Below are 16,979 nucleotides of genomic sequence, written 5' to 3'. Positions count from 1 at the left end.
TTTGGTTAGTTACAGTTATACCTGCCAGGCGCTGAATATAAATATCAATTATATATATATATATATATATAATATAATATATATATATAATATTACATATTTTAATCACACTATCTATATATATATATTTGTGCATTTATTAATTACACTTAAGTACTGCACTCAAGTAGTATTGTGAGGTACCTTACTTACTCACAGTTCAGGTGAAAATATTGTACCTTTTACTGATTTTTTGTTACATAAAATAACATTTTATTTAGCATTTAGCTATGTTTCATTAAATTTCAGATGTTTGTGTGTTGTCAGTACTTTCCCCCAAAACACTTTTCCCCCAAATATTCAGTGACTGAAGACAAACATGAAAATTAAATACATATTTATTTATCAAAACATTTTTATGTCAATTACATGTACCTTAATTATCGCCTCATGGCCCTTTGGATTTACCTTTGCAGACTCCCGAGCCTATGTTGGAAACCACTGGAGTGAACTAATTAACTATAATTAACTGTGTTAAAAATAGCTCCTCCTTAGCCAGCTACACATCAGCATTAGGTTTTTTCACTGATACAATAATTTTCTTTACTAAATATATTTAATGCACTGATCATGGGCTGGTTTTCTCCAAACAAGCACTTTTACTTCTAATACAATCAAACTTTGGTGATAATAATACTACTGTACTTTTGCTTAAGTTAAATGTAGAATTTGTACTTTTAATTGGAGGATTTCTATATTTATTTCTTCCAGTGCGTATATTCAGTACCACCTAATCTCTACATAAGAACCAGTTTGTGAGAGGCAGCCCGTTTAAATTTAGCCATGTGTAAAACTCCACTAAGTCAATAAACACTATTTGAAAACTAGGCTAAGTCAGGAACAGTTGGTGCGACCGGCTGCTGGAGGTCAAGTGGTTATATTTGCTTGATGGTAAAATAAAATGTATATTTTGGGAAAGTGACTGCTGATTACTATGCAGTTTGACTGCGTCTGTACTTTATATCAGTATTACAAGACCCACAGTGCAGATGTCTTCAATTTCATATGCTCACTGTCCAGCTGGACGCTACTTAACCACTACAGAGGAAGAGGACACAACTAGATGATCTAAGTGGAAAGCTTTAAAAAAAAAAAGAAAGAAGATGTGGAAAATGTGCTGGAAATATGACTGTTACTTCTTTTTTGATTGATTTGTGTAGGCATTTGGAGATTGTTGCCCTTTCCTTAGTGTGCCACTGAACCTGAAGTTTTCATCTGTTGCAGCTTTTTAACTCTCCAACAGAATTCACATGCTTCATGGGTGCCATGATTTATCTGCAAAGTCTATTTTGTTTGCACTTTGTTTTTATTGATCCAGAGCTATTTTTCACATTTCTGGCATTCCCACTCAAGCGGTTTTATGTGCAAATGCAAATATGCATAAAAACTGGTGCATAGAAACACACCTTCTGTGTGTGTGAGTGTGGTCATTTAGGTTTATACAGTATTCAGTATGTATTGGTTATGATGCTAAAACTCAGCAGTACTCAGATCAGAAACTCCCAATCAGCTTAGCTGCTCCAATCAGCTTACACTGATCACTAGGTGTGTGTGTGTGTGTGTGTGTGTGTGTGAGAGAGAGAGAGAGAGAGAGAGCGCAAATGAGTTACACAGAGGGTTTATATGTCCTTTAGACTATTTCTTTTGGTTGGCTCCTTGTAGCACAGAGAGCCAAAAGGTTTGGAGGCAACAGGTCAAACACACTGTTTGATAGAAGGATACAGCAAACAGAGAGAGACAGGAGGCCTGACCCTGACCTGTCTTGCAACTGTGCTCTCCCAGGCGTGGCTGACCCTTTGCTATTGGATCAGGCTACTTCCTGGAAGATGCCACAGGCTGTAACATGTTTGGACGTCAGTGTATTTCCTATCTGTTCACCAGAGAGGAAATTCAATTAGGACCTACGTACTATGTAGCCTGACCTTTGACCTTTCTAAACGAAGGTGATCTGATTGGTCTGGTACCATTTTGCGGAACACCCTTTCTGCTTTTGATTGCCACGTGGGTTTTAAACTAACCGAAAGCCAACAGCCAAAATAAGGCAAAGCTTATTAGCCTTCTCCTGCAGGGTTGTGAGTATTTAGTATTGAGCCTGGTTCTGCTGGATTTCACCATTTCAAATCTTTACAGCCTTTAATCCCAGCATGACCTCTGACCTTCGATCTCAGATGGTGACACAAGCAACCTATACTGTAGCTACATACCAAACAACTCTATTGTTATAACTTGGCAAAATCTTTGTTGATTTCTTGACAAAATCTGGGAGCGCTATTATATTTACCCGATGCACATGGAAACACACACATTCCCCCATAAGCAATTGAGATTTTCTGATCTGTAGCCGTTACTGTAGTTCAGCCACTGAGGCTGCTGCAAGAGAAAGTTGGTAGAAGCCAAAAAACTGCAAGTCCATCATAAACAAGGCATGTGTCTGTGTATGTGTGGGCATGCGTGTGCAGCCACTCGCGTCTAAATTACCTAAACAAATATTCTGGCATTTCGCTGTGACGCACGTGTCTCCCCCTTCCACTACAGCACACACACTGTTCCTGTGTGTGTGTGCGCGCGCATATGTGAGAGACTGGTCTGTAAGTGTGTGTACAACAGTCTGTTTGGCAAGAGAGCAGCATTCCACAGCAACCAGTGTCTGACGTCAAACTGAAGACATTTATAGTCTGGTAAACACACACACACGCACACCAACGCACAGTCTGACAAAGAGGCGGGGCTCAGGCAACATTTTGGTCAATCATGTCAGCCTCCGACTCACTACAGCTGCACTTACACAAAGTAATTCAAGGATGGAGCCAGTAGAAAAAGAAAGATTGAAAGACAGACTGTCCATCCAGTTTGTCCAGTTTTGTAGTGAACACTAGTGAATACACCTTGGTGCTGACTCTGTATACACATGTATGTGTATTAGAATGTATAGTTGTGTAACTTGTGTAAAGTTTCTACATAAAAAAAGTTTTCATTCTTAATGTAGCAGTGAGTCTATGATAGCATTCATGTCTACATTCAATTTAGTAATGCTCTGTAAAGCATTTCTCCTTAAGGCCAATCCCTCGTTTCATGCCCCTTTCTGTTCGCTACAAAATTCTAGATGTAAATTTTGTCACCTCCCAAATCTGTGGGTGTCAGGATGGGCTCTCTACAACCCTTTTCGCAGTCCAAAAATATGTGTCCGTATAAAATGTCTGTAGTGCACATGTACCAGACAACTAGACACTAATTTCAACATCTTTGACACTGTTCTTGTAAAGTGGTTACACTGGTTGTTTTTAACTGTTTCTTGTTGCAGCTGCTACTGTCCAGATATACCATCATGTGTTCTAGCACGCATGTGTGAAACATGTCTGGATCCACACCAAAACTTAACTTTTTAACTTTATGGTTTATAAAGTATCAGAAAGCAGTAAAAACATAACTTTTTCAAGACAAAAGTGTTGCAATGACAGTGTTTATTTGAGCAGTAAAAACCTAAAATTATTCTGTTTTCTTTTAATCACGTTACTGTGCTTGAAGCCATGTGAGCCTGTACTTTGCTACATGTTGTTTCAATTAAATGTCTAAATGTCATGGTAATCCATCCAATATCTGTCAACAACAAACAGAAGATCACCACATTTAAGAGAGATCGTCCTGTGGGGACCATTGTCTGTGCCACATTTTATGCAAATAACATATGTTAGATGATAAGATATTTGCTGGTGGTACGAGATGAAACGTCAGGGGATTACCAAATTAATACAAAGTCATTTGGATTCAGCCAAAGAAATTAATAAATAATAAGCACAATTTTTAAAAATCACATTTCACATGTGAATATTTATTGTTTTTTTCCATCATTCATGATAGAAAATTAAATATCTGTTGGTTGTTGACTGCTAGTTGAACAAAACTTGAAATGTATATGTTAGTTCTTGTGACAATAGCATTAACTGATGCAAATCATCAGTTGCAGCTGCTATATTCAGGCAAGTCCTTTACAGCTCACCAAGGTCTGTGGAATCAAAACCCAGCACAAGAGTCAGGTTGGGTATTAATTCTGCACAGCGAAATCAGGCTGGGCAGAGTATATTTATGCTGCAAACACAGAATTATTTCATTCTGCAAAAGAAAAAAACAGAACTTTAATTATTTATTATTTATTTATACCTAATATATTTGGCTTTCAAACATAAATGTTTTGCTTTAGTTTTTGTGACTTTACATCTGTTCGGACACTAACTAACATTATATTGCGCATTTTCCAACATGGCTGCAATGGTGTTTATGAAACCATTGTATGTCATTAACTTTGTGTTTTTTCTCCTCCTGTTTTGGAATTTAATGGTGTTCTGCATTAATTTGTCATAAAACATTATCTGATTTTCATCTAATTCAAGAGTATTAACAAATATAATGTGCCTAAAATAATAACACAAAAAAAGTCTGATCTTTCATGTCTTTATTGAGAACAACCATAAAAACCCAAGAGATAACCTTAACCAGGCACTTCCTCTAGCTGTAGATCAGACCTGCACACTGTCATGGGTGAAATTTTTGCCCGTTCTTCCAGGCAGAACTTTAGCTCTGTCATATTCTTTGGATGTCTCGTGTGTGGTTCTCTTCAAGTCCTTCCATAGCATCTCTATTGGGTTGAAGTCTGGGCTCTGACTTGGCCACTCCAAAAGGTGGATTTTGTTTTTCTGAAGGCTGTTGTTGTGTTTTTTTTGGGTTATTGTCCTATAGCAACTTCTACAGTACAGAGTTTCACCTGATGTATAGACATTCCCACATTATCCTGAAAACTTCATCTTCCCCCCCAATGACAGCAAGTTGGCCAGGCCCTGATGCAGCAAAGCAGGCCCAAATCATGATGTTTCCTCCACCATATTTTACAGTTGGAATGATGTCTTCATAATAATATGCAGTGCCCTTTTTACACCAAATTTAGTGCTGTGTGCTCTTTCCAAATAGTTCAACATAGTTATATTAGTCCACAAAATATTTTGCCAGTGCTGCTGTGGAATGTCAATGTGCTATTTGGCAAACATCTGGCGTGCAGCATGTTCTTTTTAGTAAGCAGCAGCTTCCTTCGTGCTGCCCTGCCATAGACACCCTGCTTGTTCAATGTTTTAGATACTGTAGACTCATGAACACAGATGTTAGCCAGTTCTGCTGGCTGTCACTCTTGGTAGCTTCTTTCACCATAAATGAGTGTTTGTTGTGCTCTTGGGGTCATTTCGACTGGCCACCCACTTCTTGGTAGAGTAGTCACAGTCCCAAAGTGTCTCGATATGTAGATTGTTTGTTAAATTTCATTGATATCATTTTGTAACCCTTCCCAGCTTTATGTAAATCAACAATTGTTAATCCTCTGAAAGCTCCTTTTGGCTCACATAAGCATATTCTTCTTGTGTGGAGCAAACTCAAAAAGTTAGAGTGGTTTTTGTTGGTCAAAGTAGCTCTAGTCCACACCTTCAAACTAATTTTCTTGACTTATGCTAACACCTGATTCCAATTATTATTAATTTTTTGAGGTCATTATTCAAAGGGTTCACATTCTTTTTCCACTCACACTGTGAGGTGTTTATGGTTGTTCTCAATGAAGACATGAAAAATGAGAATTGTTTTGCATTAATATTATAGGCACATTATATTTGTTAATACTCCTGACTTAGATGGAGATCGGATCACATTTTATGATAAATTAATGCAGAAAACCATGAAATTCCAAAAGGTTCACATACTATTTCTTGCCACTGCAGTTATGTTATATTCTCTTAGGTCTTAAACCTTACACTATAAAGTGCATTCAGATGACTTTTATTGTGATGTGGCACTTTATAAATAAGCTGAACTGAATTTAATTAATTAAGTTAATTAGCTAACATATCATCAAGTTGCTGTTGCATTTGTGTTTTCTTTCTGTTTGGGGTCCGTTCTAATTATTCATAGGGTTTCCCTGAGTTGAGTCTCTTTTTTGACATTGAATTTATGCACATTTTGTTTGGGTACTTTACCCACAGGTAGAAGACATCTAGTCCTAACCATTACAATATGCTAAAACTAATGTTTTTTTTCTATGTCTGGCGAAGTCGTATAAAGTCTCATATCATAAAAGCCTACGTATTTACTCATCACAGATAAAGTCCTGCTGTGCCTCTTCTTACAACAGATTAATGGACAAGACATAAAAGTTCCAGAACAGCACAACTATAACTGAAGCTACTGTATGCATGAGCAGTTTCAGTAACCAGAGAATCTTAAACTGTGAAGTAAAGACTACTCATTGGGTATGGGACCACTCAAATGCACCAGTTCAATAGCAAAAGCCACCAAACGGGAACTGTCAACTTCTGCATGTGACAGCGATGCTACATAATGTGCTTGCTTTAAAGTTGCCGTGATCTGATCAGAATTGAGAACCAGAGATGCTACACTAAGTGCTGGTCAAAACTTCCTACAGATAGGATTCATATAGACACAAGGAAGGATGACAAAGGTCAGTATTCTGAAGTACTTCCTTTTTCTGCGACTTCATATCGCTGCTGCTTCGGGGGGGGATGTATTTCTGGAAACTAATATTCCTCTTTTCTCTTCTCTCTCTCTCTCTCTCTCTCTCTGTCTTGTTCGTTCTGCGTTGCTAAAAGAAAATAGGCACTATGACGTCAGCCCTGCAAAACAGTCCAGCCAGGAGAGAGAGAGAGAGAGAGAGAAAGAAAAGACAGAGGGGAGGCAAAAATAGTATAATGGCTATGTGTACTTTAGACAAATTAGAAGCTTAGAGACAGAGAGGAGTCACGTGTGGTGTTGTTATAGCAACCATGGGGTAGGTCAGGAGAATTATGGGTTGGCAGACTGTAGGTCATCCACCATGATGCTGTGATGTTGTACCAGGGTTAATGTTTTTGACAACATCTGCTTCAATCAATTACATGTACACATATATAAAAAATCAAAACTGTAGGGATCAAGGGATGTAGGGTTGTAGGGTTTTTATTTTAGGCACAGTTTGAATGGTTATGTGCAATGTGAAATGGAGGTTGTGAAAACAGTTGTCCATTAATTGTCATTAAAGGGTAAAACACTACTCAAAGTTTGTTGCTGGCCTGTAACTGTATCGATTTTAGTTTTAAGGTTTTGTCTTTTGCAACAGAAAACAGCCAGCGGTGGTAGCTAACCTGAGGTAATCAACAGGATGTCGTAATAAATCGCCACTTGTGGATTTCCATTTCAGTGGATGTCACATTTTGAAAAAAAATCATGAGAACGAAGCAAATTGCCAGACTGCAACCTTGAAGTCTCTCCACCCAGCCAGCATGCAAATACACGTATATCCCCATGACTCCGTGTAGAAGAGGCAATTACAATTACTTTAAATAAGTAATTTTATGCAAACACACATCAGATCATAACATGCATAACCTGTTTAATGGAATACGTTTGTTAAACAAAAGTAAAAGCAAGAAAGGCTAATCTAAGAAAACACAAGCTGCTACAGAAGATGTGCTGCTTGTTGTACGCAGGTCTTTGTGAACTTGTGAAGTCTCAACACACACACACACACACACACACACACACACACACACACACACACACACACACACACACACACACACACACACACACACACACACACACTGACCTGGGTTCTCAAGTGAGCCAACACCGTAATTGAGCAAAGAAGATTAGAGTAAATGCATCCTGTTTGTAGCAACTAACCTGCTGGCAACAAAAGGTGGTATCAAGCGACACTCCAAGCCCAGCTCACCTCACTTTGGCAGCCACACTGTTCTTCAGACTAAACTGTAGCTAATCCCAAACAACAGATATTATGGATCTCTTAGCCAGGAGCTTTAATGAAGGTGTTGATATTCAACGCATTTGTCTTCCAATATTAAAACATTTTTTGGGAGTTAAGGCTGAACATGATACTTAAGATTCTAAACATAGAATAGTCTACAGCAGTGCTGCAAGATTGAATTTGATGTCGGGAGAAAGTGAGGATGTATAGCCACAGTTTTTTGGCACAGGGCAAATATGTGTGTTTGAATAGAGGAGAATCCCAGTATTCCAAGAATGTAAGAATCACGCTGATGGGACATACTATGGAAACAAACACAGTGACAGTTTACCACAAAAAATGTGAAAAAAGTTATGTTTTATTCGGTGTGGGAGAATCACTATCTGGCATTACTGTTCCTATTATAGGAGGGCTTCAAGCAATGTAAACAGGAAGTAAAATGTGTCCATCTATCACTGCATTGTTTTGATACTGAACATCAGGCAGGTTCTGGAGGTATACATAGCATCTCATTTTACTTAATGTAAGTGTAAGTGTAAGTGTAAGTGAAAATGCAACAACAGAGCATCAAGGGTGTCCATGTGCTGTGTGTCATAGCCTCCAATGATCATCCTCACCAGACTACATTAACAAAGTTTGTGTTTTTAAAAACCAGCCTGCAACTGTCACTTTCCTCTCACACACACAACTATTTTTTGCCTCAAATCTCTCACTTGGGATTGGGATTCAAAACCTCGAACCTGCCCTACCAACAAATCCTCCGAGCTCCCACACAGATCATTCTTTTTGAGCCCAAAACCCATCAGCTGGCACTTGGTTAATGCATAACATTGACCACTACCAGCTACTGCGATACACGTAAACACACACAGATGCCTTTGGGCTAAAAAGGTTCAGCACAGAAGTTCCCACAAAAACAAAAAGTTACTGGCAGACAGTCTAAATACCGCCCACGTCCCACCTTTCCTTTCCCAGATATCACTCACCGGCAGTGGCCATGGCAGTGCTGGAGCTCCTGCTGCCACTCAGGAGCTCCAGAGGCTGGTGGTGGCTGTCTGTGCTGGAGGAGGAAAAACAGGACTCAGTCTCATAAATAGTCTGCAACATGGCGCACAATCCTGACACTGTGGGATGCAACAGCATGCCAAGACAAGAGGCAGTGTTCTATTTTGTCACAAAAACACCAGTCAGTTCCTCTTCCGAGATATCGGCATGGCTTCGTTTAGGATTCAAGTTGTCAAGAGTAAAGAGGAAAAACATTAAAATAAGTGCTTTTCAAAATTTATATTTGAACTTTAAATTCCACTTTTATCAAATTTTATTGTAAAATTATTTTTAAATTGGTAAAAAAAAAAAAATCTGCATGTATTCCATCAAAATTTTCACACACAAAAAAAATGTGCTTTTATTGTGTAATCCAGCACAGTCAGTCTGATTGGCTCCAGTCTCCAGTTTGATTTAGAGCTTCTACTGTCTCTAGCTTCGAAGTTTGTGCTGTGATGACCCGTCACTGACAAAATCCACTTTTCTGGTGTTGCAGCTTCAGCTGCAGGAAAAACAAGCTGGGCACTGATCTGAAATATGACTTTCTGGTCAGTTTGTATTCACCACCAGGAGTCCCGATCCATGCAGAACACTTGGCCAGCTCACACAGTCACAGTGGCCGCTAAGTTTGGGGATGTACCGGTCCCTGGTGTAGATGAAAACAAAAAACGTGTTTCCTCTGGTCCATTAAACTCTTCAGGGTGTTTACTAAACAGCAAACCAGCAACCGTTCAAAAACAAAACCAGGAGGGAATCAACAGAATCTGGTTTCATGCCAGCAAAACTGTGTGTTTCCAAAAGCTGAGGAGTGATAGAAAGGATCAGTTCAGGAGCGGAGCTGCTGCAGCCACTCCGCGGCTTCTCACAGCTAACAAGAAAAATACAGAGATGAGGAGACGCAGAATTCCTCTACTCTGGTGCATCAAAGGATCCTCATGCTGTTCTCCTCCTGGTTGACGAAAGGGAGAGGAGGTGGGAAGGAGGAGGAAGGAGAGGAGGAGAGGCAAGGACGTAAATAGCTTTGGGAGAGCGCTCCCCGAGGTTCCATGCTTCCAAAATTAGAACGAAGCGCTGAGAGAATGACAGAGAGAGGGAAATGGAAGGAAGGAGGGAGAGAGAGAGAGCAGTCTAATAAAAAAATGAGGAAATGTGAGGAGAGGAAGGCTGGGCTGGAGAAGATGAGCAGCGAGTTAGAATCCTCCCAGAAAGGAGAAAAAAAATCAACAGCCAGGGCTTACACGTCGTCCTCTTATCCCTCGCTCCGAAAGGACAGGACAGGCAACCAGAAGAAGCTGCCGGACAGACAGCTAATATTCAGTCATTGGCGTGTTTGTTTGTGTGTACGCGGGAGTGTCTGTGACGCCGTTTGAGCTGCTGAATGAATGTCGAAAGAGAGAGAGAGGGAGAGAGAGAGGAGACAGAGAGAGGAGGTTGAGCAAGAGAAAGTAGATCACTGGGTGGAAAGGAAGTTTGATGAATAAAGATAAAGTGAACAGCAGCTTATTTCATTTTAGTGAATGTTACAACAAGAGTTACACTCGTTCAATTTCCAACCTGCCGTATACCTTCAATTCATTCATCTTTTTACAGCATTTTACTGGTGCTAAATTGGTTCAGAAGAGAAGAGAAGAGAAGAGAAGAGAAGAGAAGAGAAGAGAAGAGAAGAGAAGAGAAGAGAAGAGAAGAGAAGAGAAGAGAAGAGAAGAGAAGCATTTACTAACACAGGAGGGGGGGGTTGATGGAGGGACTACGGCTCAAAATAGCTTGCCAGGGAGGAGGAGGAGTCAGATAAAAATAGACAAGAGAGAGGGAAAGCTGTAAGCCTACAGCTCTGGGGTGGGGTGTAGGAGGTGAAAGAGGTGGGGGGGGGGGGGGGGGGGGGGGGGTTGAAGCTTTCAGCGCTGTCATGTTTCTGCACTGCATTTCCCTGAGCGAACCTGTCAATCAAAATGTGTGGGCGGGACTGCAAGCTATGTATTATACAATGCAACTTGTGGCTATATGCTAATGTGGCTCTACGGACAACAATGTCAGTCTGTGGGTCAGTCTGTCGGCCCGTCTGTCACACTGGTCAGGACTGAACTAACTACTAAATGGTTTGCCATGACATTTAGTGCAGACAGTCATCAATAGCTAGGAATAGCTATGCTCCAATAGGCCTTTCTGTCGCACTATCAATGCGTTTCATATAATATACTTTGGTTTTGAAAACACCATGCAATGCTAATCAACCTTAGCTGTACATTGTTATAGTGCTAGTAAGGAAACATTAGCATGCTAACATGCTAAACAAGGAATAGCTGAGCTACATCTGTGCTGGCATCACAGCTACACAGCAGTAAGGGCAGGGAGTTCCTGATTATCATCAGCTGATAAGCACAGCGCGATAACTTCAAAAAAGCATTGTTTGCATCTTCAACTGGGAACGAAATACGATAGGAACAACTAGATATCAACGTGAAAAATTACATTCAAAAAAGTCTGGAAGCTGGTCACACATGTGTCCGCCCATCCATTAATACTGAACACCTCCACACTGTCATACAGTACCATACAACAATAATGTGTAAGCTGGCGACTTTATCTACACACCATGCGGTAAAAAAAAGGGTATTCTTTTAGCAAGTCAATGTACCTATACAAAGAACTACACTGCCCAGGACACAACATACAATCTTGACACAAACCCAGCATTTGAAAATTTTTTAAATTAAATACAGTTTCTATCCGGCAGCAGCATTTTACAGGTGGACTGCAGCTGCAAAATGTCACAGAAAGGTTATTTTTTTTAAACCAAAAGTCGCACTGCTCACTTTGAGGATATTATTAATTCAGAGTGCTGCCTGCTATTTTTAGGATTTGTTTGTTCCATTCAGCAGCTCGTTCCTTAGTGTAGCTGTGCTTTAAGGACTAGGTTCCAGTGTTTTAACTGAGTGTAATGGGATGTCTCTGACTGCTGGCAAACACAGTGTATGGATTACATAAAACAAAGGATTAGAATGAATCAGTCTTTATGTAACCAATGGTAATGGATTAAAAAGGGATGAATGGCTCCAATAGATCAGCTCAGAAAAATTCTGACTTGTTTAATAAGGTAGATGATTCTGACTCCTCTGTATTTGTCAGCTTTCCATCTCTGGGCTGATTGTTGCTGCTGCTGCTGCTGCTGCTACAACAGTTTCCTTTCCAGGAAAGATAACATTTGACTGAATCATTTCATCATCACCTTCATCATACCACCTCTTCATCACCCTCATCCTCACCTCCTGTGTAACCAGTTCTGTCTGTCCTCCAGCAGATTTAGTGCTGCCTCAATATGAATCACAAGTGCAAAAACTAAATACACACAAATGATGTAAATGTTAATACTGAAAACAAGTTTTGAATATCCTGCGCCGTTTTCCATTGACTTCAGCTGCTGCATTGCTTTTCTATTATCCAGTACTGTGATTATTTATTAAAGACATGGTTTGTTATTTTGCATCACCCTTAAAATTGCTATGACAGCAAGGGAAAACAGAGAGATGGCACTGGTCAGGCAACATGTCTGACATCTCAATGGTCTCACATACTAAACACATCTGCCAAAGGTGTGTATGTGTGTGTCGGTGTCCTTGTGTGTGTGTTTGTACTGCAGCAGCTCAGCGGATGACTCATCTCTGCGTTTCTATTTGAGGCACATCAACCCCTGGAGTCACACTGCTGTCTGTGTGTCTGTGTGAATATGTGTGTGAGTGTGCGCATTATGTTCTATATCTGTATCCATAACAACCACATTACAGGCAGGCAGTCAGTCAAGCAGTCACTCAGTCTGAGACAAAGTTGTCAAAAAATACCCGAAACAGACTTAAAGGTGCCTTGATTATGTGCGGCCTAATCATTTAATCTGTCACAAATACAGTGCATTATACATAAATGACATGAATTTACATACAATAGGTGGGAAGAAACATTAATGCAAAAAAAAATTATGAGATTACTCTGGAGCTGCTGGATGTGCATAAAAGCAACAGTTTGCATTGTTTGTCACATCAACTGCAATGTGATATAAATGTCAATATTGCAATACTATTCACATCTTGTTTCTGCTGCCACCAATAGACCATAAAATCAGTCAACCCTTAAGCATATGTATCACCTTTGGTTCCTTTAAATAAGGCACAGGCAGATGAGTACTTGAGCTAAATGTTAATGTTAGCATGGCAGCACTATTACAATGATGCAAAATTTACTGTATGTTATTGACTGAGCTAGGATCACATAAATATAATGCAAAGCATACTATCAGCTCTCCACTGAAATAAATGTTGCCTGTCTTTGTCTCTTGTAGTTGGCAACAAAATGAACAAACAACGTTTAGTCTTCGAGTTTTGCAGTATTTTGACTTGTTGAGTAAGAGGATGTTCACACTGGTAGAAGACAAAGACAAAAACAGCCTATGTTCTACATTTATTTGGTCAGCAAAATGATCAAACAGAGGATATTTGAAGGCTCAATTTAACCCCAGCATAAGTGCAGAATATTTAGGACACTTTTTAAGGTAGTGGTTTCTGTCTTTTGCTCATTAGGCCCCAATTCGATCTCCCAAGTTGTATTTGGTGAACTGGAGAAACAGCACTTTGTGAAATTCTGCTACAGCAATTTTTTAATTACTCATGGCCTCCTATTACTGTACATTGAGTGAGCAGACACATATATTTTGCCCAAATCACTGTCACATAATACAAACTTATTACACTCCCTGTAATGTTTATGGACATAATTTTAAATCCTGATGGTCTTCTTTCTTCTTTTTGGACAGTACAAGCAGCACATAGAGGTGGAAATGTAAGAGAGGCTATAACTGGCATCGGCTTTGTAGTGTCTCAAAAGGCATATAAGGCCTGAACCTTCAAGTATAATGAAATGGCTTTTATTAGTCAGACAGACACTGACACCGATTAGTATTTAGGTCAGTCGCTACCAGCCAGTCAACCTGCGGTGACGGCCTAAGTTCAGTGGGTCTGACGGACTCGTGTTCAGTCCAGAGCCATTCTGGACTCTGACAGATTATTCAGATTAGCAGTCATCCTCTGCAGCAAACTATAACAAATCACCATCTTCTTGGTGCATAGGCACAGCATTAAAACAGGCTTTCACACACAGTGCTTATGGGTATTAAAATACAATGCTGCGTTAAGTATATAATACGTGGAGTATGTGCACCGAGAAAAGAAAAAAAAAACATGGCAAGATGTGTACACAACTTTCTACTGAAAAGCTGATAATAAAATAAAAACATGAAAGATGTGTGTACCTGTCGGGAAACTGCACACATACAGCCCACTGCCACAGAAACTGTAAGAGTTAGGGCTGCTACAGCATATCCACAGTGTGATAAACATTCACACCACTTTATTACACTGTGTTTGTAAGACTCTAATTATTCCATAAGCAGTTGCACAATGCATCAGGGAGCAGGCTGTAAAAAGTCTGGCTCACCAACCCAGTCATCACGTTATTTGATGAAATTATCATAACATCGCATCAAATGCCTTTATAGAGCTTGGGAACAAAACGCTGGCACTTATTAACAAAGTCTTTACTGTGAATATTTGTTTTGTATCCCTCCCCCCCAAGATACAGTGCCAACATGACTGTACTGTCAGAGGCACCAGGCACCAGGAGCACACTAGAGAATCTATTTTGCTGTCTTTGTCGTCTCCTATCACCTGCACATGACACCTCATCACCACCTGCTTCTTCATCAACTGTGAGAATGACAGGAACACAACTGTATGCTAGATACTGGAGCTAGGTATGTTTTACATTTGTGGTATTTATTTTCTTTTTTTTTTTCCTTTTTTTTACATGCACTACAGTTTCAAAGCGTTGGCTCACCTAGAATTGATTCTTATTTTCCTACAAAAACATACATGAAATGAATATGGACAGGGAATATTGCAAAATGAGCAGGAAAGACAAAGTTAGAAATAATAATATAATAAAAAATAATAACTGTGTCCTTTAAACTCTTCCTTTGTCAAAAAATCCTCCATATGCAACAATTACAGTCTTGCAGATTGCAAACCTTTAAACCATACTGTATGATAATTGTGATAGTGTAAACTGGATATTGTCCTGTTTGTTGCATTAACAGATGCTGCATTCACCAAATGACACCGTTAACTCTACTGTAGATAAAATGGATACAAACATAAAGAGACCAAACTACAGATGACAATAATACTCCTCATTGAGCACGACCAGTCCAACACTGTTGCATTTGTAACACCAGTACAAACCAGAAGAGCACCTTTGCCACTCCTATCCCATCAGTATTAACAACACCAGCTGTTTAAGACAGAGAGACTGACTGAGACTTACTTGAGGTGTGTGATGAATTCATGAAGGTTGAATGTGGACTTCTCTCCTTTATCCTTCCACTGTGGTAGCCATGTGCTGTAGGACAGACGAATCAGACTTTCTTTTCAATGCGGGTAATTCTGCAACATAGAAAATAACATTTTTGACATTTGACACAGTTCAAGTTTTTAGTTGGAAATATTTAGAAATATTTAAGAAACATCTGTGCAATTACACCTGACCTGAGTGAGTGAACCCTACCCTGAACATGATTTCTAAATTTGTGTCTGAACCTGACTCAAACCCTCAGGTACTGATTAGTGGCGTGACGACATCTTGTGCCACAAGACATAACAGAAACATACAGATTATGGTACATAACAACACCAGTGTAGCTGCGAGCAAGAGTGTGATATTAGCATAGAAGCATTTTGGGTACCCGATAGAAACAATAAACAGTTAAAAGACAAACGATATGTAAGCATTGTAAGAAAACTCCTGTGCACTGCGACTAAAACAAGCACTGTGCAAAGACAAATGTCTTATCAATCGCACAGATTAACTACAGGTTTGACCCCGCTAACAGCAACAGGAGACAAAGTTTCTGCCCAAAGATGTCAACTGCTGCCAGGAAACAGAGACTAAGCTGGGCTGTGAACCTGTAACCATCTCTTAGCTCAGTATCTGTTGCAATTTGAGCACTGAGCCCATAATACTTTGATAATGGTTGCACTTATTGTTTGCACTAAAAGATTAGGAAAAACAGTGTTTTTATACCAGTTAAAATTTTTATGGTCAATTTGTGGCGGGGAGTCCAGTGAGAAGGTGACACCGTTTCAATTATCAGTTAGAGGTTCGTCTACATGTTACATGTTGCTTTTCAAATGGTATTTAAGTTATTAAATATGTAATATTCACATTGAGCACCAACCAAGCTGAATGTCTTATCCCTCTCGGACAGATATAAAAACCATTGAACACAAAATTGGTTTTGTTAACAGAATAAATCTTTAGCAGTTAAATCAGGCTTTTAATGCCCTGAGGTCAACAGCAGGCCTGTCTTCAACAGCTGCAGCCGTCTTGCTCTCATGAGGTTACTGATGCTCACGTCTGCAAGCTGGGCTCAATCGAATGGAAACCAGGATAGCTTGCAATGTGCAGCAATCTCCACTGATTGATTGTGCCCAAATCTGACTCATCTCGAGCTAGCTTATTTTGACATGGCACAGGTGGGACAAATAGCATTAATGACGGTTTTATGTCAGGAAATGCAGCAAAGCAATTAGTGTTGATGTTACCTACAGTATACCAGTATTTAATGAGTGCCTGCTGTAAAGAGTGCACTACAGCTTTACGCAACATTATAACCTTGGCTATGACTTATCTAGAGTCATTTGCCTGTAAAAACTCATTTTCCCATTAGTACAGCAAGTCACATGCAGTTCATATTACTGACAGCTTTTTGCATGTCAGTAATAAAGGTACAGCCAACTTCATTTTATTGTTGATAGGGAGATGATGGCCTAACATGATCAGTTCTGTGTTTTGCTAAAAAAGCTGTTTTTTAAGAATAAAACAGATTTAGAGTTATTTTGTGTTGCACAGTGAAACTCAAGATGTAATAATGATTATCCACACACAATTAACACACTTGGTTCTTTTGAATACTGTGAAAAGAGTCCAAAGCATCAATTCTTTTTGCTTGCCACATATTTGTATCATATCTATAAATATATTTTTTATATTGTTTGATTGTGAG

The 16,979-nt window shown here is 39.5% G+C and overlaps 1 protein-coding gene across 6 annotated transcripts in view; it reads right to left on the bottom strand.

Annotated features, from left to right (window-relative positions):
- The window catches only part of hdac5 (histone deacetylase 5), a 47,104-nt gene that overhangs the window by 21,669 nt on the left and 8,456 nt on the right, over positions 1–16,979 (bottom strand). For 3 of the 6 annotated variants that reach the window (XM_026346865.1, XM_026346881.1, XM_026346873.1), the window contains exon 2: positions 15,242–15,360. In XM_026346865.1, coding sequence (XP_026202650.1) covers positions 15,242–15,263 — 22 coding nt within the window. In that variant the 5' untranslated portion in view covers positions 15,264–15,360. Of the gene's footprint in view, positions 1–8,817; positions 10,259–15,241; positions 15,361–16,979 lie in introns of those variants that run through there. The other 3 variants (XM_026346888.1, XM_026346857.1, XM_026346849.1) reach the window with 3 other exon arrangements.

The sequence above is a fragment of the Anabas testudineus genome, chromosome 8, assembly GCF_900324465.2.
Source record: "Anabas testudineus chromosome 8, fAnaTes1.2, whole genome shotgun sequence".
Classification (NCBI taxonomy): Eukaryota; Metazoa; Chordata; class Actinopteri; order Anabantiformes; family Anabantidae; genus Anabas; species Anabas testudineus.
Note: the sequence above shows the minus strand (reverse complement) of the source record. Positions and strands in the feature narration are given on the sequence as shown.